We start from the raw sequence: 27,774 nt of genomic DNA on the forward strand, positions 1-27,774 counted from the left end.
CAGGCCCCCGCCCGGCCGCGCCCCGCTGCCCGACCCCGGCGTCACCATGCGAGGAGGCGGCTTCGGAGACCGCGACCGGGACCGGGACCGCGGAGGGTGAGCCTGGGGAAACTGAGGCAGTGGGCGGGGGGAGGGGCGACCCGGGTTAGAGTTGACAGGACCGCGGAGCGCCCCCAGGGACAAATAGGGAAACCGAGGCTCGGGGGGACGGCAGCCAAGACGACGCATCGAGCTGGGAGCCCTCGAAGGCCGCAGGGCGCTCACTCCCTTGTGCAAACGGGGAAACCGAGGCACGGGGGGGAAGCGTAGGCTGGAGCGGCCTTTGTTGACCCGAGAGGACGCGAGGGCCCCCTTTTGTTCAGAAAGGGAAACCGAGGCAGGGGTGGCGTAGACGTCGTTTGGGCCCTCGTAGCGGTGGGAAGCCGAATCCCAAGCGGGGACAGGACCGTAGAGTGGACAGCTGCAAAGGGGGCCCTGAAATCCTGGGGAAACTAAGGCACCCCAAGCTGCAGTCTAGAGGGAAGCCTGCAGGCGGTCGGGGCCAGAGGGGAAGAGACCGAGTTCTTGAAGGACCAGTGCTCCTATGCCCGACCAGAAGGGGGTCACCGAGAGGATCGAAGGGTGTTCTGGCAGAAAGAGCTTGGAAAGCTGCAACCTTCCCCGGAGGGGGGGAGGCGGCACACCCTCGGGGCCGGGGGGGGGGGGGCCCCCGGGGGGGCGGGGGGGGGGGGGCCCCTGCGGTCATCTCTCACCTCTCTTCCAGCTCTAAATCCTATTAGATCAAAGGAGAAGGTGGGGGGAGGGGAAAGGAGCCAGTCCCTGAGAGCTCCCCTTGGAATTGATTGAGCGGACGCCCCCTCCCGCCCCCTCGACCGGGCCTTGGACGGGTGGAATTTGAGCCTTAGGGGATCTAGAGACCCGGAGTCTCTAATGAGAGCGTGGCCAAGATCCAGCACAATCTCAGTGTTGGTGGTGAAGGGAAGAAAGCAAGCCCCCACCAGAGATAGAAAGGCAATTTGTAAAACAGGTATTACAGGGGAAAGAATCTACTGTCTTCCGTAGGACGGTGGAGAAATGGAGAATATGTGGCATCTAATTTAGGAGGGAATGGAAGTTTCTTATGGATCAGGATTATTTTGTGTTTAGGTTTAGCACCTGGTGGGCACTTAATGCTTAAAGAATTGAAAAGATTGTAGAGTTCTTCCCTGTTGCATCTATTTGTTGCCTTATCTTACTGGTAGCTCCAGCTAGGGTCTGGTATCTAGCTTTTTGGGTTCCAAGTTCTTAATATGCTGAAGTCAGTTGGCTGGTGAATAGTCCCTTAATTTGTATAGTGCTGCATTTCACAGGGATTCATCCACTTGATCTTAGAGGGGATCTTGGAAGCAAACAGCTTCTAGCCAGGTCAAAGGACTTTCACTTGATCACATGACTAATTGACTGGCCCTGGCCTGGAAGCTAGCAGATTGCCACCCTTACTCTTGACCTTTCTCCTCAGATGGTATGAGTTGAAGAAAGGGGAGAAATCTAGTGGGCATTAAGTAAACATTTGTTCAGTTGCATTGGGGACTCCCCTAGTGCAGAGTAATGTTGATTTTCTATCTGGAGAAGATTCAAAGAAACCTAGTGCTGCCATTTTGGAATGTGCGCTTTTACTTGTAGACTCTTCAGTGTGGCATCTTTCTTAACTGAAGAGGTGCTTTGGGGCCCAGTTAAGGGAATAAACATGATATTTAACCAGTTGCTATCTCCTTGACAGGTCTTAAATCAGCTATGAATGGTAAGACATTATTGGAGTTTTGGTTTTTAAAGCTCAGTGTTCATTCTACTGGATCTTGGATCCTTAACATGGTCTGCTGAGTTTCCTCATTATAAAAGTTCAGATTTTGGGAAGGAGGAGTTTAGATTTAAGTTCTTATACAAGCTGCGTAATTCTGAGCTTTCAGAATGTTAAATGGTGGTGTAAAATCTTTTGGGGGAGAGGGTCTGGATAAATTTAAACTCCAAAAACCAATAGATCAGGTCTCCAAAGTATTGAAATACATAGTAATAGAATCATTCCTGACTTTGGCTCAGTGTCAGTTGAGCTTTTTGTAAAAGCGAAACGGTTTGAACTTGTCTGTTCGTTATACAGATACCAAACATAGACACATTTAATGATAATGCACTGTACTTTAAGCTGTTATATCTGGAGAAGACAGCAGCCTCTGATTCTTGGTTCATCACTTAGCATTGTTCCTTAAGGCCTCCATGAGTTTCAAATGACAAACCGATTGCCTTAGTACAAATAAAGTGGTGCCCTTTTACAGGTCTGCCTGTAAAGACCTTTTCCTTCCACTATCAGATATCCCAACTTGTTTTTGCTGTTTTACCATTTTTGCCCAAATAACTAAATTGTTAAATGATATACATAGGAATGGATGTGGTTAAGTAAGTGATGATTATTTTAGATGGCTTTTTTTGTGATATAGTGCAAAGATCTAGCCAGTAGCTTCTAAACATCCTTTTTATATGTATGTCCCAGAAATTTTCTAAGATTATATATGAATATTAAGCATCCAAAAATAGCCAGTATAAATGTTGGAGGTTACTGATCTTCAAATTATATTCTTGCAAAGCCCACTTAAACAGTTATTATTATCTTCAAAGATGGAATAAATCATACAAATCATGTGGGCAAAAAGTAGCAACTTTGACCTTTATGACTTTTATTGATGTAAGCGTGTTTGGTAGGGTTGAATAGTCTTCAGTTTGTTAATGGTTGTGTCCAGAAACATTCCAGTATAACAGGACAGATTATAATTATATGTATTATATATAATGTAATATATATATTAGTAAAATTTGAATCACTAAAGAAAGTTGTTGGGCCTATTAAACAACATTGGTATAAGCAGTCTCATTATGAAAATAAATACATAAAGTGTCAAACAATTTTTTAAGACCCCTTCACCACCCAACCTGCCATCTTGTGTGCAAAATAATAGAATTCTTTTTAATTAATAGCAAGACCAAAAGTGACATTCTTATGAAAATAGTTCCATCATTTATTTATTAATAAAAGGGGGGACACTGTTAAAACCAAGCTAAAAATAGATGACCAGGAGATTCAAATTAAAACAAAAACAAAGAAACAACAAAAAACCATAGGCCTTTGCTTTCTTGTTTGAAGAATCTGTTCTGCTTTGCCTCATTAGTCTCGGCTAGAGAAAATGGCATTGAAATGGCTGCTTCAACTGGGAATTGTTTATATAAAAAGAATGAAACCTTTTTTTTCCCCACAAACTGTCTTAGTTTTGTTTGCTTTAAACTATTTAAAGTGAATGCAAATTTTTGAGTAATAGCGAAGTCTTTACTTTGAAATAACAGTCATTAGACATTTTACTTACATGGCCTCATTTTTATATACTGGTACAAATGAATTTTAAGAAGCAAATTTGAACAATTTTTATTTGGAGGCATTTGTCCATTTATTCTATACTCCAAAATAATTTTTCACATTATCTTTTTCAAAAAAAATTTTGGTTAAAAGATTAGGAGGAAACTTGCCATGTTTTATGTAGATTTCCTTTAATATTTGCTGGCTCTAATAATCATTGGGTTTTTTTTTTTCCTGATACTTGAGTTCTATATGCATCAATAGGAAGCTGACTTTATTCGGAGATTGAGGATGATGGAAAATCCATCATTAAACTACTTAGCTAAAATGGCTGTCTTTGCTGGTTTCATTTTTGAACTTCCTTTATGGTTTTTCTAACTGATTGGTGAATGCTGCTTTTGTGAAATAAACCGGTGGTTTGAAAGGAATATCAGTGATTTTAATTCCTTAAAACAAGTTGGAATTGTCCTTTTTATTCTTTTCTATTTATGTTTAGAGAAGATTGTGTGTATATATCAAGTTATCTTAATATTTTGAATTACAGGAAAAAGTTGGAGACTCTAGTTGAGTTTTTAAAAATAAGAAATGCATTAATTATAAAGTTGGAGTTCCAGAATTGCTTCTATAGCAAGAAGTTGTTCTGGGTAGACTGTGAAAGAAGAATCTAATTAGGCATGGCACGTTGCAGGGGCTAGGAGGGGCGTCCTAATGCGAAAAGCTGGGAGAAACAGCTCCTGTTTTCCTGATGTTCAGTTTTGTGGAACAGGCATCGATGAGGAAGGGATTAGGCAGCCAGATTTTGTTGTCTACAAGTGTAGCTGTCTGGAATGGTGTTTAAGGTTTAATTTAATATCATATTTAATTTTTAGCTTAAAAAAACCAATCTCGTATACTTTTTGAAAAATGTAAATAAAGTGGACTAATTTTGATGGGCTTAGGTTTGGAGCAAGAGGAGGTGGAGGCCTGCCCCCAAAGAAATTCGGTAATCCTGGGGAGCGTTTGCGCAAGAAGAAGTGGGACCTGAGCGAGCTGCCAAAGTTCGAGAAGAATTTTTATGTGGAGCACCCTGAGGTGGCCAGGCTCACCCCGGTAAGTTTCTCAGGTGGGTTTTGTAAGCCTGGAGAGGACTTCTGAAAGGCCAGAGTGCGCTTCAGTAGCAATTTTTTTCTTAACATACTACGAGTCTCTTTTTTTTCTTTGTATGTGAGAGCTATGACTGTTTTGAGAATAAAAACCTGAAGGAAAAATGCACGTGTGCATGCATGTGCATACGTGTATACATTTTCATGCTTCACTGATGTGATTCCCTGCTGCATCTGGATCCTTTAATCTGTTTTTTTCTTTGATTTTATATCTTTCCTCTGTTATATTTGATCAGGTATAAAATGTGTTTTAGCAATAAAGTGATTTCAGCGTATCTGCAAAAATATAAGTAGCATTTGTTGCTTACTGTAGTATTTGATAACTAGGAGATGAGAACTGATATTGTTCCTAATTGTAAGTGTCTTGTGAGGTTCATGGGATTTGAAGTTGCAAGGGACTTTAGAGAAGACCTAGTCCGATATTTGCTTTACTTTGTGCTAAACAAATATTAAATTATAAAATAAAGCAGTCTGGTTACTTATTTCCATTCCATATGTTGACTGTGTAATAATCTGAGTTTGAGTTATTACATATAATATGACACAGAATAAAAAATTAACCAGAGCCATCATCAAAATGTTCTTTGTATATTTTATACTTTGATGACAAATTGACAAAAAGGATAAAATGATAGAACTTCTTTTTGCATGGTGATGACCCTGGAGCCCTGAAAGATTCTGAATCATCAAAAGAAAAATTAACATTTACAGGCGGGTTTTTATAGTGGAAAGAGCACTAGTCTAGGAATGAAGAGACTAGTTGACTTTGCCATTGGTCAGTTATCCAACTTGGAACGTGATATTGAGCCTCCTTGCCTCTTGGTCAAAAAGCATTTCTTTAGCACTTAGTGTATGGCTGTCAGTGAGCTAAGCCATGGCTTCACTTGATCATTTGTAACATAAGGCTAGTATTACTTCACAGGGTCATTTTAAATAAACATCAGGTGAGATAAGGGCTATGAGAATAATGCATGTGATAGAGTTTTGTTACTAAGAAGCAAGGTAAACTATAAAAATTAATTTCTAGCAAGGTATTTGACAACATGAGTTGAAACATGATAAGGATGCCTTGAAAAAATTATAACACCTACAATACCTACTTCCCAGACCATTCTAGATAATTACAGTTTTACTATATGTAAAATATTTGCCAGATAAAAATATTATGGGAAAAACAACTTAAATGCAAACTTGAAAAAGGATAGCTATTTTATATTGTGCATCTCATTAAGGTCTGTGTATGGATAGGGAATTGGTGACCTCTTGTTATACCTCAGTATAATCCGGTGGGATTTAATTCAGTTACTTAAAAGAAAATCATAATTAAAAACAACTAGCATTTATGTAATGCCTACTCTGTGCCAGGCACTGTGCTAAGTGCTTTTACAAATGTTACCTTATTTGATACTTAAAAACAGCCCTGGGAGGAGGTTATTGGTGTTATCCTCACTTTACCATTGAAGAAACTGAAATAAGTAGAAGATAAGTGACTTACACAAGGTCACATAATAAGAGTCTATGGCCTGATTTTGAACTTGGCTCTTCCTGACCCCAGGCTCAGCCCTCTTTCCACTGCACCACTGGCTACCTCAAAAGATGCCCATTAGGCTGAGGCATGCTTAAAACTAGTAGGAGGAAACAGCATTTTAAAGGCTTCCTAGACACTCAGATGTACTTATGGTTTTATTTTAATGAAATGGAAATTCCCTTTAATGGTTGCCAAGTTAAAGGAAGCTATGTAATAGCTATCACAAAGAGAAATTTTGTGCTAACCTGCTTGGTTTTATTTTACTGTAGTACGAGGTTGATGAACTGCGCCGGAAGAAGGAGATCACAGTAAGAGGGGGAGATGTTTGTCCTAAGCCAGTGTTTGCCTTCCATCATGCTAACTTTCCCCGTAAGTATTCTTCAATTTAGTCAAGTTATTCACGTACACATTTATGACTGCTGTGTATAGAGACCACTGATGCAGAAACTGATGAAGGGGGAGATTTATTTAGTTGGTCGAAGGATAAACAGGAAGGGTAATTGGTAATTTTACATAGATTAGATCTAGAGACTAGGTATCCTTATCTGATGACGTGGGCAGGGGTCAAACTGGAGGACTCTTGAGTGCACATATTTTGATGGGTGACCTGGAAGGGAGTGTCACACAGGTGAGGTCCTGCATCTAATGACATATACTAGGCATTATTGATTTCCTTAGCAAGTGAAGGAGCATGGGCACGGGGAGACTGTAGGTCATAAAATTCTTAGTGACTTGGAATTTCAAACCTTGTCAAAGCCTAAAGACTCTTGAGAGAGGGGAGAGTGATAAATACTAAGGGTGTTCTAAAGTATTCTGTCTTGTGAACGTCACATGATCTTGTTAAGAGACTTTGTGAGATTCTTCTAGAGCAGAGATAACCAGTGCTGTGCCTTGGGCACCTAGGCAATGGAATTGTCCAGAAGAGCACAAGGGTAGTTTGATCTGGTCTTTATACTTGATTTCTACCAAAGAGATGGAATTATTGTTGTCTGTTGGAGAAGCATGTTCCGTAAATGTGCTTATAAATCTTTTATTTCTTAGGTGCATGTGCATAGCAAGCAGTTAACCTTTATTTCCTTTCATATTGAATGTGAGTTACAGGAAGATGGGGGGTGGAGAGATCCAAAACAGTTGGGAAGCACTGCTGTAGAGTTTTGATTCTAAATTGTTATAGGAAGTGGCAAAATATGAGGTATTCCCCAGCTGAGTTCTGTGCAACTATTAGTGATGTTCATGTCCTTTTAAATTTTGAGTGAGGTGTTATGTTTGTTGTCTTGTAGAGTATGTGATGGATGTGTTAATGGATCAGAACTTCACAGAACCAACTCCGATTCAGTGCCAAGGATTTCCATTGGCTCTTAGTGGCCGAGATATGGTGGGCATTGCCCAAACTGGCTCTGGGAAGACTTTGGCGGTAAGTACCAAGAACCATATCACTTTAACAGTTAGTATCCGTTTAGTCTGCCTCTGTGAGTCTATCCTGAAAGACTACATAGTGGAGAGTGCACTGAGGTCCCCAGGACACCCTGGTTTGAATTGCACAGTTAGCAAGTTCCCGAACTTCTCTATGTCTGTTTCCTTGTTTCTCCTGTAATTCCTGCTTTCTGTAAAACAAGAATTACAAGACTTGACTACCTACCTCACAGGTTGTTGTGAGGAAAGTTTCATAAGCTTTCAGATGTTACATAAATGGGAGATTTTCTTAATTCAGTTGATAATTGCTTTTTCTCCCGTGCTATCTGTGTTGATACCGTTACTTGGCTTTAGTTTGGGGACTTTGTGAAATGGCAGAAACTTTACAGGAACTAGTTTTTTTCCCCTAGGCTTCAGCTGAATTTAATTTGGTGTTCTATAAATGAAAAGGCAATGTCATGTAATAGAGGGGATGCAGTATACAGTACTCGGGAGGCCTGTATTGAAATTCCCTCCTCAGGCACTAATATTGTTGCCACCTTAATGCAAATCTGCCTCCTTAGCTTAAGCTTTCTCATATGTCGTTAAGTGGTATTACCTACTTCAAAAGGTCGTTGTGAAAAAGTGTTTTGTAAACCCTGAAGTGCTGTGTAAATATGAGTTGGTGTTGCTCAACTAAAGGCATGAAGTTTTTTATTAAAGTTTTCTTTGTGTCCCTCTTTTTCAGTATTTGCTGCCTGCAATTGTTCATATCAACCATCAGCCATATTTGGAGAGGGGGGATGGCCCAATTGTAAGTGTCTTGTTTTGCTTTTTAATCTAAGAAGTAGTTAAAATACTGAGTAATTGAACAGGTGCACACTGTATGTGCTGAGCACCTTGCTAGCTTTTTCTGGGGCAACAGGAGAAAGTATAAAGTCAGCATTTATATGTACAAACTTTACAGGGTAATTGGTGAGGCAGGATGTACATGTAATATAGTGTTGAGGTTAACATCCCCTAGGGGAAGCAGGGTTTGAAGGTTTGTTTCAATCATTTATGCTGGTTTGAGGATCTCATTTTAATCCCTGCTTTACTTAGGCAAGGCATGTTTTACATACCTCCTTTTTGTTTTGCAGTGCCTGGTTCTGGCGCCTACCCGAGAACTGGCCCAGCAAGTACAGCAAGTAGCTGATGATTACGGTAAATGCTCTCGATTGAAGAGTACTTGCATATATGGAGGTGCTCCGAAAGGTCCCCAGATTCGAGATTTGGAGAGAGGTAATGAAGAATCAAAAGTTCTTTCGTTGTATATAAAATGCATGTATATTTACAGAATAATTATAGTTGTATTTCTGAACACTCGATATCTATAAATTAGATATTTTCCTATTAGTTTTCATTGTAAAAGTAAAAATGTGTTTCTTCCTTTTTACTTCACTGGATAATAAAATTCGTTTTTAAGAACATGCCATTTAAAAAGATAAGAATGTTCTCTTATAATTAAAAACTAATTCACGGTATTACAATATGTGAATGGAAGATAATTTCTGTTCTTAGAGAGTTCATACTATGATTGGAGGAGTCAGCACATAATAGGAGGGTTTAGCTGTAGAGGGCTTAGAAGGTCCTGGAGATTCTACAGGTATATCAGGGGATGCAGTAGAGGGGAGTGAGAGTGTTCCCTCTGGAATGGTTGATGATAGGGGAGGAGGGTCTGGCTGAAAGGGTGAAAGGACAGGAAATCCTCACTTGGCCTCAGCTAGGAACCCCCAAGCAAATACCTCGAAAGGCTGTGGGTGCCTTGGGGAAGGGAAGATCCATTTCTCTTTCCTTCCAATATGATCTTAAGGGCAGGGGTTAATTTGTATGAATATAGTAATAGGTTTCTTTTCTTATGGAGCACAGTTTTCATGTAAAAGTAATAAACTGTTCTGTAGTTGTACAAGAGATTTTGAGAATGCTGGAGTTGTACAGCATCGCTTATCTGTTTAACAGTTGCTTAAATCTGTGAGTGTATTGAGGGGTGCAGCCAATAAAACTTCTGCCTGATAGCTGGCTCCGCAAGTATAAAACATGTGACAAAAGTCAGGTCAATGGAGAAGCTGTACTTGAATTGAGAAAGCATTGGGTTCAAATCCAGCCTCATAATTGAGAGCTCTGTAACTGTGGGTCTGTAACCTACCCTTAGTTCCCCAGTTATGGATGAATACCTGATTGGCAGTGGAGGAGGGAATTACTGCAAGGATGAAATCATAGGTATGGGTGCTCCCCTTGACTGCCAATGTCAGTATGGTGCCATTGAAAACTTTGATATGCTATAAAAGTGAGATATAATTGAGGAATGGAAAGTACAGCAGGATTGGAAGTTGTAGAAAGAGTCCTGGATTTGGAATCACAGCTTGGGCTCTTGCTATTACCTGTGTAAAAATGAGGTCAAACTAGGTGTTCTCCTTGTCTCTCTTAGTGCTAAACCTGACAATACTGACTGCTGCTTGTCAAGGTTGAATTTGATCTTTCCCTGCTGCTTTTTATCACAAGTTTACATGGTATACCTTAAAGTTTCTACTGCTTCTTAGCTGAGTTCCTTATTCTTAACTGTGACGGTGTTGGTGTGTTGTGTTTTTTTTTAGCTTTTGACTGTGTAGCTCATTACTTTGTTGTATATGTAAATGACGTTGTCCCTCTTTTTGAATTTTCTTTTTGTAGGTGTTGAAATCTGCATAGCCACTCCTGGTCGCCTGATAGATTTTCTGGAATCAGGAAAAACCAATCTTCGCCGTTGTACTTACCTTGTGTTGGATGAGGCTGACAGGATGCTTGATATGGGTTTTGAGCCTCAGATTCGAAAGATTGTGGACCAAATCAGGGTATATAAAACTGATGCTTTTTCCTCTTAATCTCTAGCTGTAAAAGTTCCTTCATCCAGCAAAACTCTCCTTGCTTTTGTAGCCTGACAGACAGACGCTGATGTGGAGTGCCACCTGGCCAAAAGAGGTTCGACAACTTGCTGAGGATTTCCTTCGTGACTACACCCAGATCAATGTGGGGAATCTGGAGCTGAGTGCCAACCACAACATCTTGCAGATTGTGGATGTTTGCATGGAAAGCGAGAAGGACCACAAGTATGAAGCTGTTCTCAAATAACCTATTACTGAGTAGGCCAATTAATTATTTTTTGACATTTGAACGTTTCTTGTTGGTTTTCCAAATCCGTAGTATCAGGGTACCTATAAGTGAGCATTGTAACACAGCAGGTAAACATCTTAGAATTCGTGATTGCCTTCCAGACTCATCCAGCTGATGGAGGAAATAATGGCTGAAAAAGAAAACAAGACCATAATCTTTGTGGAGACAAAGAGACGGTGTGATGACCTGACCCGAAGGATGCGCAGAGATGGGTGAGTGTAATGTTGAACTGTCAGCTTCAGTCTGTTAGGAATTCTAAAATTAAAATGGTAACCCTTTAACAGTTTGCTTTGTGCTTTGCAAAATGGTCGCAACATATTGACATGGTAACCTCGACAAAACTTTAGAACGTAATTGGTGGTTACAGGTATTTTCTTGGCTTTGTTTTCCTTCTTAGTGTGTTTTCTAAAATGAAAGTCAATTTTCATTGACAGGTGGCCAGCTATGTGTATCCATGGAGACAAGAGTCAACCAGAAAGAGATTGGGTACTCAATGGTGAGTATAGACCTATTGAGTAGAATATTGGACATTTTCATGAAATATTATTTTTCTTATGAATCAGGCCAGTAGCTCAGAAGTACTATTCTCTGACTTCTTAAACTTTGTAGCACACATTCTTGAGGGAGGAATATCATGAAAGAAAAGGGGAAAATGTGTTTTTAAACTACTGTGTAAAGTAGGACTCAGTAATACCACTCACTGTTAGCAAAAATTTTGTACTTTTCCCTGCTACTTTGTATTATCTGTTCCTTTTCCCCTCATAGTTCTTTTTCTCTTTAGTTCATTAAGTTATTAAGGTGGGATGAAATGTATCCTCCTTTTTTTAAAGGAATATACCTGTCTTCCCTGAAGCAGTTTATTCCTGACTCCCCCATTCCTGATGGAGCTTCATGAATATTTTAGAAGAAAGTATGTTAGAATGTGAAGAGTACTGGACTGGAAAAGAGAAAACCTAGATTCAGATCCTTGCTCTGCTTCTTAGGCATAGACAGATCACCTCACCGATCTAGCCTTCAGTTTCCCCGTTGCTCAAATGAGGGGTTTGGACTAGAACCGTCTCTGAGCTTCCTAACACCTCTACATTGAATGTAGGATTTGGTCCAGAAAATAGAGAGTCTGGGTTAGATGTGCGGTAATAGAAAGGTGGTGATTTTGGGGGGAATACTACTTCAGATTTTAATCTGACAGAATGGAAGGAAAGGCCCAGTAAAACTAGAAAAGTTTGCTGGATTTTCTTCTGAAACGTGCTTCTTAAACTTAGCTCTGTTAACTCAACATGACTTTTGGGGGGGCGGCTCTTGTCTTTCAGAATTCCGTTCTGGGAAGGCTCCCATCCTCATTGCTACGGATGTAGCCTCTCGTGGGCTAGGTTTGTACAGATAGGTGTCTCTTGCCTGTTAACTGGTATATGTATCTTTTTTGGTTGGGAGGTTTATTTATTACCTCAAAGTAGAGTCTATATATATGTGTTTAGATACATTTTTTAAAAATAATGTAAAGCGTGATTTCCCTCACAATTTTTTAAATCTTTGGTGTCTTTTTCTCCTAACGTGTTCCAAGTCTCTTCCTGCTCCTAACAAACAGGCTTTGGTTTGCAGCAAGGCCTAGGCATGACTACTCGAGGGAGAAGAGACACTCAATCAGTTAAAGCAAAGCAGTCCATTCTGGCCCACCCCCAGTTTGCTCTCAGGCTTGGTTGGACAGCTCGGGTTGTATTGAGGGTGGCTATCTTCAGCTCACGTGTATGCCAAGGAAAGATCTGTATGAATGTTCTCATCAGTTGCTTTGAAGCAATTTTCATCGTAGTTGTTCTCCTTGATACTTGGCCAGCTGAGCAAAGGTTATTTGCCCCTGTTTCAACCCATTTGTGGTAGTTGCCTATCTGTGAGGCAGAGTTCTGAAGTTAGTTCGAATCTTTTCTTTCTCTGCTCCACAGGACTGTTGCGATGAATTGTTGGGGTTTCGCAATTAAGACTTGAGCATATCCTTGTATGGATGGCTTAGTCAATCACTGTTGCCCAATTTTATCACTGACTGCTATAAAATAAATTATCTTGGGCACTGAGTTCCTGCTTTGTGATAAACATATAGTCACTGCCAGTTTTAAAAATGAATCTTCTGGCAGGCTTCCACTGTGACTTCAGATATACCCAAACATCTCTGGGCCACTTTAGTTTTTTAAAGTGGTTGTCAGACTTGGCAGTGCCAGCCTCTACTTTAACGTGTGTAGATAGATTCACTCATGAATTAAGTCTGACTTGGTGGCAGGTTTCTGTAGTTGGGAGCCTTGTCTTAATCTTGAAAGGCCAGAAAGGCGATACACTCAGAAGCCTCATGAAGGCATGGAACCTAACAGACGAATGTCTAGACCTAAGCTCCAAGTGTTGGCACGTTTTTCCTCTTCAGACTTCTCTTTCTCTAACCCTTACCCAAAAAGCGTTGCTGATCGCCTCTTCTCTAAGAGGCGGTGGCCTCCCAGCCGTGACTGGAGACTGTCTCTGCCCTCAGAAGGTCATGTCTGGACCTGTGCAGCGAGAACTTGGGCCTGTTGGGAGAAGGGGCTAAGGCCTGGAAGCAGTTTATATGGAAAACAAAGCTTTCAGTGATGGTGATTTTTAAACAGGCTTGCTATGTGCTGGTAGCTTCTTTGTGCATCTCGCCTAGACAGTTAAAATAAACCTGCAGCCCACCCACCCAGCCCTGCACCCCCATCAACCTAATTGGCCGCCATGTTGTAACCAGCCTCCCTACCCCCACCCCCCACTCAGACGAGTGAAGGGGCCGGGAAGGTCTCCGAGTCTGTTTCTTGTTACTAAACAGCACCTGTGCTTGTTTGGGCCCCTTTGTTTGCTGCCTTGTAAAATCAAAAGGAGGACAGAATAAACTGGCCAGCTTGTGACCACGGTCCTCTGAGATCTGGAAAGTGAAGGCGTCTACCTCGTGTAGACAGGGGCGCACTATTTTGGCGGAGTCACCAGGCCTTTTCTCTCCCTCCCTGGCAAACAGTGGTTTCTTAAATGCTCCCTTCAGGTAAGTTCAACTCCCAGAATTTCATTAGTCACTATCAGAGAAAACTCCTTCCCCTGGTCTTTCTAAAATTTTGTTTTGTTAAACTTCACTTGGTTTAAACTAAAAACATTGAATTTCTTTTGTCTTGTTTTCTAACAGAAGCTTTGCTATCAGCTGCACGTCACTCAGTGCAGGCTCGGGGCATCTCTGCATGGGTGGTCTGGAGCAGCTCTAGATGAGCATATTTCTTAGCCTCTGTCCCCATCCTGTTCCCCACTCCCCACCTCTTCCATTGCCCCCCTCCCCTTCCCCAATTAATGACCAAGCTGCAGGCCAAACCATAGGGCTTTTTTGATGGTCTAACCAAAGGATATGTGGCCCAGAGTATTTCTTAACCCTGCTCCAACTTCTCTAAAGGCAACAAGATAATACCTTTGTGGCACACAGATACATCAGAGCATGATTGACTTGAGAAACCAAATCCTATACTTGCTCTTGTGTGTGGACACAGGACCACTTTTTTAGTCTGGGGAACCATCACCACCTTTGGCCCCCTCCCTGCTTCCCTATCCTCCAGATGTTCCCAAGTGTTAGAATCTAAACTATTCACTACAGTCCCCAATGCTTTCTGTTAAGAAAGCACTTCAGTGCAATAATTCAGCTTGCTCTGCGGCTGGTGGACAGACATGCGGAATGGGATTGACCAAAGAGCATACAGTTGGCTGCTTGTCAGAATCTATTTACCCTGGCTCTGAAGATGTGACTGTGTTGATCAAAATTTCCCATCCCCTTATCTTACTCCTGTCCTATCTTTGCACAATTTTTTTTTTTTTTTTTTTTTTTTGCTCTGTTGCATCAAGGACCCTAGCTGGAGACTCACGCTGCCCCCTGTGATATCTGCCTTCTCACTCTTTCTGGTGTGATTCAGGACTTGGGAGTCAGCAAAGACTGAGGAGCCTTTACTGTAATAAGAAACAGACATAATGCCCCTTTCTTCTCCTCCCCTTTAACAACAGTTATATAAACATTTTTTAAAAAAAAAAATCATCTCCCCCTGAAATTAATGCAGTCTGGGCAATAGATGCAGTCTGACCCTTTGGATGTAACTTTTGCATTTTTATTCATTATTTTTTTCTACAATCACCCCTATTATCCCCGGGGGGAGGCGTTGGAGGACCTGAAATTTTTACCCGAACCCAGGTTCTCCGGCGCTTGGCAACCAAATGGGGCTACAGAGAAGCATCTAAGCCAGTTCACAGAGCGAGCGTGTGTGGGGACATCTCACTGCCACGGACCCTTGATGCATGCTCCCCGCGCTCCAGTGGTCCCGTGTCAGAGGGCGGAGTTTTCGAAAGGAGGCCGCCAAAAATAAAAGGCAAAGAGACGGGATCGGCTGCAGCGGTTTCCCAAAGGAGGAGGGAGTGTGCATCGGTCTGGTAACAAACAGAGAATGTTTTTTAATTATTTATATCACAAAAATCTGTGTTTTATCTTGGATATTTTTGGAATATTCTTTGTAAAATGCAGATTTTTTTTCCACAAAACATTAGGACTCTAATGACAGTCTTAACTTTGCTTGTTATAGTAAATAGATTATCTTACGACTTCAAGCATCACACTAACATTTACATAGTTTTAGAGATGGCCAGAATGTATCTCAAGGTTTCGTGGCATTTTCCAAATTGGCTATTCATCTCATTCCCTGGTCACTTAGACGAGCTTTGGTTGAGTTTAAACCACAGCTTTGAGTTGAGCAAAATTATCAGAAACTGGACTTGGTAGTGTAGTAAAATTTTAGTGTAATGTGTTTTCATGATAGAAGAAAAAGAGGCAGGGAAAGATGATTTATTGCAAGTTTTGGGAAAAAAATGAGGTGGGCAGAATTTGTAACAGGAGTGTTTCTAAAGTTGAACGATGGGGAGTTAATAAAGAACATGAAATGTTTTGGTTGTTCTTTGACAAAGTAGTCATAAGAAAGTAAATGCAGCTCTGTTTTTGCCTTGTAACTGGTTTGAAGGTAAGTGTGTGATATTACTGTTATGTTTTGCTGGGCTTCTCCCAACAGAGTCGAAGTGGTTTGCCCTTACTTATAACAATGGTACCGTTTTGCTCCATGTTCTAGTGAGTTTGGAGAGGAGGGGGCTGGAATTCACTTGACTCTTCCACAGAGGGTGTCTTGGAGAGTTCCTGGCATTCCAGGAAGTGCTTTTGATTCAGCACAGGCGGGACTTGACAGATGGTTGCTTAAATACTTTTGCATCCATTTTGGGGTGGGGTGCCACTTAGGAGGTCCCCAGAATGAACTAATCTTGTTTCTCCCTCTTTTACTCTGTTGGGATGAGTCTGTTTTGTTTCTGTTCAGTGTGGTTACTAATTTATTCTTCTCTCCTCTTGCTGTCATCTACATCCGTGCTTCCCACCTGTCGCTGGCACATTTTTTACCTTCTTTCCCACCACTTCAACCCCCATTTCGGGATTCACCGCCGGTCCTGAAGACGTGGAAGATGTTAAGTTTGTGATCAACTATGACTACCCAAACAGCTCCGAGGATTATGTGCACCGGATTGGCCGGACAGCCCGGAGCACCAACAAAGGCACCGCCTACACATTCTTCACCCCGGGAAACTTAAAACAAGCTAGGGAACTAATCAAAGTGTTAGAGGAGGCCAATCAGGCCATCAACCCGAAACTGATGCAGCTGGTGGACCACAGAGGAGGTGGTGGAGGCGGGGGTAAGATCGAAGTCTTGAGGTTTTTTGGATCCTTGCTTGGAGCTTTGAATAGGTACTCTCTCTGCTTTGGTCCATTGGGGGTAGGTGAAACCCAGCTACCTGGCAGTTTTGTTTTATTGAGCTTAGGGAGAGGCGGAAGGGAAAACTATAGTTTTGTTTCTTCCCTTCTCTATTGAAAGTTACAATTTAGTCCTACGTTGTATGGGCATAGCCTGGGTTTAATAATGGAGTTCATATACCCTGGTCATTAGGAAAATATATCACAGTATTGAGAGCTTCATCCTACCCTTTCCTTCTCCAATGTTAGCGTGTTTTCTCTTAGATTTCTGACTGCCAGCCTCAGTGACCATGATGACTGGATGATCAATAGTTACTGTTTAGAAGTACGTGCAGGAACACTCAAAATTGAGGATAAATGACTTGTGTTGCTTTGTTTTCAGAAAGTGTTATCCATGTCATTAATTTGTACTGTATGCTGTTTATTTTCCAGATAGGAGAGGTGAATAATTTTGGCCCCTTTTTTTGTGATTGTAGAAACAGGTAGAAAGGTTTTCAAATCATAGTGTTAAACAAATCAAATAGAACTTGGGTCGGTCAGCCCACGCCCAGGTCAGTGCAGCTGGCCACTCTCCTGACTGTCATATTTTAAAAGCTCAGGTGTAAGTCACTTAAATTTCTGAAATGAGATTTGCTTAGCTCACGTACTTAAACGTAAAAAAAAGCAGTTGTCAGTTGTGGTGTGGACCGAGGTGGGAGTGTAGGGGGAATAGGGAGTAGCTAAAGAGCTCTGTCAACAAGTTGACTGCTCCCTTCTCTATGTGATATGTGAGATCCAGCTTTTGTGTGGGTTTCCTTAGAGGAAATGCAAGTGAAGGAAAATTATTAGAAATAATTGCTGTATAACTTCTTTAGAAAGTTACAGCTTTGGGATTTGCCTTTAGTTATAAAAATTAGGAAAAGTGTGAGGTCCTCACGTCTACCTGATCATATCCAGTCGTGTTAAAATCCTGTGTAATTCCATGTATCTTTCCATTAGGTGGTCGTTCTCGATACCGTACCACCTCTTCGGTCAACAATCCCAATCTGATGTACCAGGATGAGTGTGACCGCAGGCTTCGAGGAGTTAAAGATGGTAGCCGGAGAGACTCTGGAAGCTATCGTGATCGTGGAGATACGGACAGAGCTGGTTATGCTAATGGTAGTGGCTATGGCAGTCCCAATTCTGCCTTTGGAGCTCAAGCAGGCCAATATACCTATGGCCAAGGCACCTATGGGGCAGCTGCTTATGGCACCAGTGGCTATGCAGCTCAGGAGTACGGGGCTGGCACCTATGGTGCTAGTAGTACTGCCACGACTGGGAGAAGCTCTCAGAGCTCCAGCCAGCAGTATAGTGGCTTGGGCCGGTCCGGGCAGCAGCCTCAGCCTCTGATGTCTCAGCAATTTCCACAGCCTCCTGGGGCTACTAACATGATAGGTTACATGGGGCAGGCCGCCTACCAGTATCCCCCACCTCCGCCTCCCCCGCCTCCCTCCCGTAAATGAAGCCACTCAGGCGGTGGTGAGACGTGTCCAGACCTTTTACTTACGTTTAAAGGAACTCTCTTTCCTTTTTACTTTCTTCCCTTTTTTTTTCTTTTAACCATTGTGATTTGTCTTTCATGCAGGTTAGTTAGAGTTCCGCTGCCAGATTTCTTCTGCCCGCCAAAATGATCCAGTCCATATTACAAATTTTGTAAAAAAAAAAATATATATAGCTGACTGGAAACGTTCCCTTTTTTTTCCCTCCAACTTCTTGCATGTTGAGGAAATTTGAGCTGAGCTTTCTTTTCTCTTAAAAGGAAAAAAAGTGGGCATTGGCAATTCAGTCCTAGCCCATTTTTTGTTTTGTCTAAGTTACAGAGTTGGGTGGGAGGGAGATTTGCAGTGTAGCACAGGAGAGCACAGCGTCCATGCTTTCATGTGCTCATGTGACTGGGGTGCAGGGAGAGCATGCAGAGCATTTGCTATGATGTTCTAAATTCTCTGAAAGTAGCTTGGAGTTGAGTTCTTTTAATGGGCACTGGGCACTGTTTCTAAGCTCCCATATTTTAAGGTTTTACTTGGTTGATTGCCAGTTAAACATTTCATGGCAACCAAATTCAAATTGGATTGGGTATTTAACTCTGCCTCCTCCCACCTTCCATGTCACCCACTTCCCTGAAAAGTCATCTTAATGGGTCTGCCTTTCTTAATGAAAAGCAGCCATTGATGGTCAGCCGTAATGTCATGGAAATTAGTTTGCTGAGAATCTGGATTTAACTATGGCCAGAAATAACAAGCTGGTGTTTAAAATGAATGTCTTTAATTTGAAAAAACCATGAGTATTTTCTGGGATGGTTAAAGTATAGCATCTCAGCAGCTGGGTGGGAGCTGCCTGTATCTATCTATTCCTCACATTGCCAGGGACCATCTGTGAAAGTCAGTTTCCATCCAGACAGCTGCTGTGGGCAAGACTGACAGAAATGCCCACGAAACAAAGCAGATTTTTATTAACCATTTAATTCCATGCATTCACCTGCAGGATATAAAGGACCTTTAGTTGCAGAGAATTTTCTGAATCTGTGCAGTGAACAGGGTTTTCCTATTATCATCAGTGTTTACAGAGCTAGGGTGGAAGCCCCTTTTTCCCTATCATCCTTTTATTTTTTTACCCAAAAGGGATTAGGCAGAGCTGTTCTGAGTTCATTGGTTTAAAACTCCCTTTATAACTGAGCTTCTGGGTATGTTTCTCCAGGATCCTATTGTGGTCAGTTTTTACAGGTAGGTAGTATTTTAGGGAAAGGTTAGGAAAGACTGGAACGTAAGCATTTAATTTGCTCTTTCTCCATCTGAAGGTAGGTGAGTGTTTGCTGTTTGTAGTTAAGCATGTTGTCTATTCTCTAATGTGACTTCATTTGGCAGATGGGCCAGGAACGGCAGATCCTGGAGAGAATTCCCTGCCCTTGTTGCACAAAATTTTCTTGTCTCTCCCTAACTAGTTATTCTGTTGACATCCTTTGGCAAAGTGGCAGAACCCCAAACTCCTCTCCGAAAGGCCAGTGAGAGAGGCTTTGTTTGGTTATTGTGGGCAGTTATGGGGATGAGTCTCAGTGGGCTGCATTTCTTCAGCTGAAGGAGTGTACTTGTTGATTGATAAGATCTGGGTTTGGCCTCCCCCATTTTGATTTTCTTTAGGGGGAGAATAAAAGGGAGGGGGTCCTGAGGGCTTCCGAAGGTCTGGTTAAGTGTGCAACGTACAGGTAGGTTGTTAGCATAAGCTGGAATTCTGTGCATGTAAGCTCTTTGGCATTCATATTTCCTTTTTTCCCCTTACCCTCCATTTCTCTCTGCCCCTCTCTTTTTTTTCTTCTATTGTGAAAGTTGAGGATATGGGGTGGGAGGTGGGGAAAAGCACCTGTTCTGTGGCAAAAAGTTTGCCCTGTGCTGTGTATCTTTAAACCGAGGCCCCCAAAGAACTTTTGCTGTCCTGAGCACTGATCAGTCTGTTGTAGATGTTTTCTTCTCCCCTCAAACAGGTGTGAAACTGTTCACCTGTGAGTTCTCATGCAGAAGTGCGCCAGGGAGGTAGTCTGCCCTCTCACAGCTCTTAAAAGCTGATCTTAATGAGAAGGGTCTCTTGGCAAGCAAGACAGTGTTTAGTCTGCTCCTGCTTCATTCATTGTAAAATGAGATTAACAGCACATCTCAAAAGCTCCTGCAGCTTGGATCTGACAAGTCTGCAAGGGTCCCTCCTGTGCCATCCTAGGCATCAGCCTCCCATGTCCTCATGCGTTTGGCTCCAAATGCAGATTCCAACTGCTATTATATTAAGTACATATTCAGAAGGACCTGCATTGATAACTACAATTGCATTTGTATCATTGAAACCCTTTTGGTGGGGAGGGGCTTACTGTGGAATCGTGGGTTACTTCTGAACCCTCCCTGACAATTCACTGTGTGGACTTCTCTAACTGAAGGGTCAGTGGCTGGCTTTGTGCGGGATCAGTGCTTTTGTTCATGCCCTTGCTGGTCTCTGAACACATTCCTGTTGCATTAAGACTTGACTTGAAAGATTCATAGATGTGTAATGTTCAGGCACAGGATATTAAAAGCTATGTTACTATTAGTTTGTAAATTGTCTTTTGATACCATCTTGTTTTCTTTTGTAGGTATAAATAAAAACACTGTTGACAATAAAAGTGCCACTTTTTCATTACCAAAAATTCTCTTTTTAGCAGAAGTCCAGTGAATAATTGAACTACAATGGTTTGCACCTCTCTGTAATCTTGGTCATGTCCTAGAACTTTGAAGGGACCAATATGCAAAGACCCAGGGAGGTACATTTTCCCCTGGAGATGTATATAAAGCTTGTATTTTAAGGGAATAACAATATTTAACAGTTCTAGGTCACCAATTTTCACATTTTACTGCTAATTTGACAAGGACTGAAGTATGTGTGTCTTAATATAGTAAGACTTAGTTTAACTTCTTTTGGTGCAGTCTCCCCAAGGCGGTTAGGATCTGCCTGATTCCGGTGTCCTTCTGTGGTTTGGGGAGAATGACCTTGGAGAACAATGACAGTCCTGACTTGAGGGATGCCTGTTACAGGATCGCACACTTCAGCCCCAGTTGTCCCACCCTTCATTTGTAAAGTACTAGATGAGAATTGCAGGGGGGGGAACAGGAAGCATTCTCTCCATCCCTTCCTGGAAAGTCCTTTTGTTCAAAAGCAGCACCACAGTAACTCCAGGAGCTGGTGGTCAGGAAGTTGGCATGGGAACTTTTGAAAGAGATCCATGGCTGCCTGGAGCTTTTGTGTAACTTCTCAATTGGGTCTTCAAACTGGCATTGGGAGACTTAACTTCTTTCCTTTAAGGACTGTTGAGACAAAAAGGAGATAGAGTTAGGCTTTACTGTTGTGGGAGAGAGCTGCCTATCCAGAGCATGTCAGCAAGCACTGATAAGAGGGTGGGTGATAGTTGAGGTTCCTCTTTGGGTGGACAATCTTGGTGGAAGTAGGGAGTCCTGATGGTTTCTTGAGCTGGGAAGTGACATGATCACACCTGTGCCTTATTAGTGTGGTAGCTGTGGTGTGAAGGGTGTTTTGAAAGCAGGCCACCCTGCTAAGAGGCAAAAAAGTATAAGGGTAGGACTGACAAGAATTGACAGCTTTCTAGGGAGGATGAAGACCTAAGAAAGACGTGGAGATGATGAGAGCCAGCAGAAATGAATTTGGAAGAGGGCGGGTTTTTTGTGGTACTGAGGTTATTGGACGTGGTAAATTTGAATGGTGAGATTGTCAAGGGAGAGGGTATAGAAAGAAGGTCGAAGTCAGCAACTGCATCAAGAAGAGAAGGGACAAAGGATAATGGGAGTAGTTAGGAGAGGACTAGCGTCTGAAGCGAGAGAAGAGTAGCCTTGCAGGGATAGTCAAGTAGGGAAAAGCCCCTAAGAAGGGGTCATTGGATTAGTCATTGTCAACCTTTGGGAGCTGTCTGAATGTGGTGAGGGAGGAAAAACCTGAACCTTCTCCTTTGTAGGTACATGGGAAGGAACCGAGAAAGGGAGAGTTAAGATGCATGGGAGGAAATGGAATTGAGGATACAAGTATTGGGAGAAGGGATACCTCTGAGAATGGGTGCTGATGTGCCCATCTCTAGGAGACTAATGTGTTTGGGGATTGGGGCGGGGGGTTCATTACGGGTTTTAGAGTTTCCTTGGAACAGTTGACCTGGTTAATCAACTGCCAGGCAGTCAGAGAATTCCAGAGGAGCTGTGAAAGCCCAGCTAAGATGTGGGTGAGAGCTGAGCTCCATTACTTTCCTCTCTGGTGACTAGGAGATGCCCAGAGGATGGAGGTTATCTGGGGCTAAGGATTGTTTGGCAAGAGGTTTGGAGGACAACCTTTCTCAGGTGATGACTCTGTCTTTCAATTGGCTGACCAAAGATAACCTAGGAAGACTAGAGAGCAGGAGCTATGGGGTACTCGAGGACCTAGGATGTTTAATGGAGGAGTAGGAGGAGAATGATCCTGGGGTGCTGTATAACTCCCAAGAGGTGCTGAAAGCTAAAGACGGATGCTGGAGTGGGGAGATTATTGGAGTTGAGGAATTGTGTGGAATATTAGGAGTTTGTGAAATGAGTGGGGAAAACTATGCTAGTTAAACTAAAAACCTGGTCATTGAGCGTAGGCAGAAGATAGGGTTTACTTATTCCTAGAGATTCAACAGAACTAAAACAATCAGTAACTTCAGTAGCAAGACAAAAAAAACTTAACACAAAAATCGCTAAACTTTCAGAGTATGACAAGAAACAAGATGGGAAAAGAAATTCCGTTCAAGATAACTACAAAATGCATAAATATTTGGGAGTCAGTTAACTTGCTTGACTAAGACTCTTGGGACTTAGAAATAAACAGTAAAAAGCTACAGAAACAGGATGAGTGATTGGAAGGAAGCAAATTGTAGTTAGGCTGCATTAATATAGAAATAATTGTGCTATCAATTAATTTATAGATTTAATGCCATGCTAATCAAATTATTAAAGAATACATAGGAAAATTGATCAGTGGACTAGGCCAGGTAAGCAAAACTCAAGGATCTGAACTGCTGGTGAAAAACTCCCCTATTTGGCAAACACTGGGAAAACCATAGTTGGGCAGGAATTAGGTTTAGATCAACACTTGCTATATCATAATATAATCCAAATAGACTACCTAAATACAAAATGTCACAGTATTAAAAATTTTTTTGAAAGTGCATTGCACAACTGTGGTTGAGGGTGGGTGGGAGAAGGAAGATGAGTGGAATTCTTGACTAAAGGAATAGAGGTGATCATAAGAGGGAAAAAAAATAGGATATTTCAATTCTATAAAGCATTTGCATAAGCAAAATTAACGCTGTCAGAAGAGAAGTTGTTGGGAGAAAATGTGCCAAATATTTTGGTAAAAGGGTCTATGAGATAGAGAATACATTCAAATACTGTAGTAACAGAAGCTTATTCCCCAATAATTACATGTCCAAGAGATATGGGGGAAATTTTCAAAAGGTACAGCTCAAAAACCATGAATGTTCCAAATATAAATACAAATTAAAGCTCAGCTGTCCGATAATCCAAGAAAAGACGACAAAAACGAAAGCAGTAAATGTTGGAGGGGCTGTGGAAAACTAGGTACATCAATGCATAGTTAGTGGAGCAGTAACTTGGGCCGACTGGTGTCACCAGCTCAAAGAGTATACCCAGTCATACACACCAGGGAGGTTAAGGACAGGCCAATACCCTATATTCACAAAATGTAAGGGCTTTGTAGTATGTCGGTGGTGGGGGGTGGGGGTGGGGAGGAGAGTGGGTGAGTGCAGATGGGGGAATGTCTGAACTGGCAAACGGATGTAGTGTCTTTACCATGGGAAGGAAGTACAGAGAATTAGATGAGAGAACTTGTATGAACCAATGCAGAGTGAAGGGGTCTATCACAAACCAATTTATGTTACAAACAGTAACAAATGAAGATGAAATTGAAAGGCTTCAAAATAATTCAGTCTATTCCCTGATTTTTATTTTGGAGTACTGTTGAGGAAGCAAGCCTTCCGCTTCTGGACATGAAAGATGTGTTGGTTTGATTGGGTTGACTACTGATTTCCTCTGGGGGTGGCCATAATTAAGTAGTAACAATGATATTCCCACCTTCCACTCTCCCCTGGCACCTACCTTTTGTCACATACAGGTAGAAGAAGTCGCAGTAGAAGATGGTTTGCACCACCCCGGACACCACCGCAATTTGGTCGTAGAAATTTTCCGTGTGGTACCTCCAGATCCAGTTAGCCAGATAGAGAGCTCGATAAAGCCCCAGGAAGAAAAGGTAGTGAGTGGTGATGGTCTCTGCCTCCCCGGTCTTGCTGATCATGAAAAGCTGGGGCAGGATTGCCACAGACTCCAGGTAGATAGAGAAGGTCCAGAGGATCTGAACCAAAGGGAAGCACAGTCAGGAGAGAGGCAGCAGGGAGTCAGAAGACTGATACCATCTCGTACAAGTGACTTCCTCCCTGGAAGTCAGCTTCCTCATCTGTAAAATGAGAGGACTGGACTATATGGCCTGGGGTCTCTTCCAGCTCTAAGTCTATGAGTCCAAAGCCATTGGGAAATGCGAGTTGGGACCGAGTTATTGTGGGGTTCCTTTTAAGAGGGAGCACAAATGTTAACAGTTTTCCCAGCAGGAGGAAGCGTACGTGTTGGTTCAGTCCTTAGAGGATTGTGGTCTTAGAGCTGGAAATGACGTTTCAGCTGATCTAGGCTGACCTCGAGGTACAGATGATGGGAATGTATCGTTAAGTGCTTTGTCTGAGTCTATAGTAGAAGTTAAAGCAAAGTCAGGACTGACGCCCTTGTGTGACGGTATCCTCAAGAATTGTGGGATCATAGGTTTAGAGCTGAAAGTGACCTAAGAGATCTCCAAACTCCCCATTTTAGGAGGGAGACCCAGCCTTGGGAGGCGCTGTACCCCAAGTCCAAACTAAATGTTGTTCTCCAGGGTTAGATCCTCTGAGAAGCTAAATTAGCTTTTTCCTTCATTCAATCTCTGGACTTAATTTTATGAATTAGCCTTGAGAATGTGATGCTGAATGTACTTTTTAGAAGGTCTTAAGCAAATAAAGATATCTGCTCTTTTTAAGCTGCACACTCTAAACTTTAAATTATGCCATTTGTGCCAGTTTTAAAAAAAAATGATTTTTTTTTTATTAAAAGGAAAAAAAAAAAAACCACCTACAGTGGCCAGGGAAGTGTAATTGCCCAGTGGCTTTTGGTTTGAGGCCATGGTCTGGCAAACTCCCTGAGCATCTGTAATTCTGGTCGAAGGATCAAGGGACATTTATCTGCCAGCAAGAATGTTGTGGAAGAGGGGCTGAATCAGCTTGGAGGCCTGAGGACTTGGATCGGGGGTGGGGACCCTGTGTGTTGGAGGCCACATGTGGACTTGAGTGCTCAGGTTCCCCACGCCTGAGTCTTGGACCACTGAACAAGACCGGGGCAGGGGGAAACAGCTTTTCATTTTCCTTACCTCCAGCGGGGTGAAACTGTAATTCTCAAGGAAGGAGAGACCAGTAACTGGGACCAAGAGAAATTCTAGGCGGAACGTGTCATTCTCACTGTCAAACGATTTCCAAAATTTCCAGTAAATCATGTATACGGTGACATAGGAACACAGCAGGAAGATCACCTAGGAGAGGAGGAATGAGGCAGAGTGAAGTCCTTTAGACCCCAGGCCAGTCTGCACTATGCCCTAGGTGCCCCAAGGGGAGGGCCTGGTGTCCTCTTGGTGCTGTCCTATCCTTGAATGCTGGATAAGGTGACCTAGTTCGGAGGAACCCCGAGGTCCCTAAGATCAAGGGAACACTGCACTTAACTCGACACCCCTCTTTGACTTGGCTCTCGAGAACCCTTTGATAAGGTCGACTCAGTCTTCAGAGGTGGGGGTGGCGGGCATAACTGATACTCCCGGGATACAGACCCCAGCTGCATAGCTGCAGCTTAGGAGGCAGTTGGCTCAGCCAGCCTGGCAGGAGCCTCCAAGATGGTGGCAGTGATGCCAAGTTTAATGTAAGCTCCTCCACGGTGAGGACCAATTTTCATTTTTGTCTTTGAATCCCTAACCTGTAGGCCAGGGTTTGGTGTAGAGCAGGAGCTGAATAAATGCTGAACGTCTATCATGGAATCTACACTTGAAGCCTTCCCCCTTGGTGTAGGACCTGCTGGCTTTGGGAGTGGGGTGGGGGACTGTTTCTGCTCTTATCTCAAACCTGACAAGTCCAGATAATCTTTCCTCTGAAACCCTTCCCTCTTTCTCACTTCGTCATTACTATCAAGGCTGTCTCCATCCTCCCTGTTTTCCAGGCTCGCAACCTAGACAGTCATCCTCAAGTATACATCCTCTAGCTCCACCCCCCTCCCTATAGTCAATCAGCTACCAGCCCTGTAGATTCTACCTTGGCAACGTCCTCAACACGCCTCCTTCTCTCCTCTGACAATGCCAGCACTCTGGGGAAGGTCCTCATCACCTCATGCCTAGACTATTGCAGAAGTCTGCTCTCGAGCCTCCCTGCAAGTCTTCCTCCTCTAAGTTGTCTTCCATCATTTGTCAAATTGATTTTTCCCAAAGCACAGAAGTCTGACTGTGTTGTTCAGTCGTTTTTCAGTTACGTCGGACTCTCTGAGACCCCGTTTGGGATTTTCTTGGCAAAGATACTAGAGTGATATGGCATTTCCTCCTCCAGATGAGGAAACTGAGGCAGCTAGGGGGTAAGTGACTTGCCCAGGGTTACACAGCTAGTAAGTGTCTCAGGCTGTATTTGAACTCAGGTTTTCCTGACTCCAAGCCTGGTGCTGTATCCGCTGCAGCACCACCTAGCTGCCTACAAGTCTGACCATATCCCTCCCCTATTTGGCAAATTCCAATGGTTCTCTATTACTCGGAGGATATAAAATCCTCCTTTGACTCTTAAAGCCCCTCATAATCTAGTCCCTTCTTACCTTTCCAGTCTTCTTACCCCCTTATTCCCCTCCACATATATATTATCTAGTGACGCTGGCTTTGGGGCTGCTCCTTGCGCAGTACGCGCCATTTCCTGACTCCCCGCCTTTGAACTGGCTGTCCCCCATGCCTGGAATGCTCTTCCTCCTCTCCTCTGTCTCTTGGTTCCTCTGGCTTCCTCTGGGACTCAGCTGCAATCCCATCTCCTGCAGAAAACCTTTCCCAAGCCTCCCTCCCCCTTCCCTCTAACTAGTGCCTTCCTTCTGAAATTGTCTCCTGTTTAATTAAGCTGTATATATTTTGTGTATGTGTAGTTGTTTGGCTGGCGTCTCCCCGAATTAGGCTGTGAGCTTTCTGATGCACTGACCATGTTTGTGGCTTCCTATCACCGGTTCTTACTTAGTACAGTGCCTGACACACAGCAGGCGCTTAATAAATGCTCCTTGATGATGATGAGGTTGTATCCCTATCATCCACCACAGTTCCCAGCATTTAATGTGCGCTTCATAAATGCTTGATCGATTGCGCTCTGTGCTCCCCTGGCATGGTCCCTGAGAACCCAAGGTCATGCCAACCTCCCAACTAGCCCCTCTTTGAAGGTGTTTCTGGTGGAGCATGAGAAATAACATTGGCACTAATTGTTAACAGCCTGCATTGCTTCAAGTTCATTCTTTCAAAGAGATGTTGAAATCAGGTTGCTTTGACCTTCCTTTCATTCACTCAGCAAACATTCCACTTAAGCAGTCCCTCTGTACATGGTCCTGTACTAAACACGGGGAAAAACACCATTTGATTAAAACACAGTCCCTGGGAGTTTCCAGTCCAGTAGATGCCTAAGCGACAGGGGCAGAAATGTTTG

General features: G+C 42.7%; 2 protein-coding genes across 2 annotated transcripts in view; one reads left to right on the forward strand and one right to left on the reverse strand.

The window, feature by feature from the left end:
* Window positions 1-20,589, forward strand: DDX17 (DEAD-box helicase 17). The gene is made up of 13 exons (XM_027872539.1): window positions 1-96; window positions 4,318-4,468; window positions 6,319-6,418; window positions 7,330-7,463; window positions 8,190-8,255; window positions 8,581-8,722; window positions 10,151-10,311; window positions 10,394-10,566; window positions 10,732-10,842; window positions 11,065-11,126; window positions 11,941-12,000; window positions 16,136-16,372; window positions 17,409-20,589. The coding sequence occupies exons 1-13, from the start codon at window positions 47-49 to the stop codon at window positions 17,912-17,914; spliced, it is 1,953 nt and encodes a 650-aa protein (XP_027728340.1). The 5' UTR covers window positions 1-46; the 3' UTR covers window positions 17,915-20,589.
* Window positions 20,585-27,774, reverse strand: part of KDELR3 (KDEL endoplasmic reticulum protein retention receptor 3) — a 13,898-nt gene continuing 6,708 nt past the window's right edge. The window contains exons 3-5 of the mRNA XM_027872550.1: window positions 25,446-25,604; window positions 24,098-24,350; window positions 20,585-21,268 (exon numbers count right to left, since the gene is read on the reverse strand). Of these exons, the coding sequence (XP_027728351.1) occupies window positions 21,228-21,268; window positions 24,098-24,350; window positions 25,446-25,604 (453 nt within the window). The 3' untranslated portion in view covers window positions 20,585-21,227. The remainder of the gene's footprint in view (window positions 21,269-24,097; window positions 24,351-25,445; window positions 25,605-27,774) is intronic.

Source organism: Vombatus ursinus, unplaced genomic scaffold (genome assembly GCF_900497805.2).
Source record: "Vombatus ursinus unplaced genomic scaffold, bare-nosed wombat genome assembly UNPS02003292.1, whole genome shotgun sequence".
Classification (NCBI taxonomy): domain Eukaryota; kingdom Metazoa; phylum Chordata; class Mammalia; order Diprotodontia; family Vombatidae; genus Vombatus; species Vombatus ursinus.

Excerpts from the sequence above, each read along its gene's own strand:
- DDX17 (XM_027872539.1), top strand. The coding sequence starts at position 47 with ATGCGAGGAGGCGGCTTCGGAGACCGCGACCGGGACCGGGACCGCGGA. Across the intron at positions 10,843-11,064 it reads CGAAGGATGCGCAGAGATGG|GTGGCCAGCTATGTGTATCC; the intron begins GTGAGTGTAATG and ends TTTCATTGACAG. Across the intron at positions 16,373-17,408 it reads AGGAGGTGGTGGAGGCGGGG|GTGGTCGTTCTCGATACCGT; the intron begins GTAAGATCGAAG and ends TCTTTCCATTAG.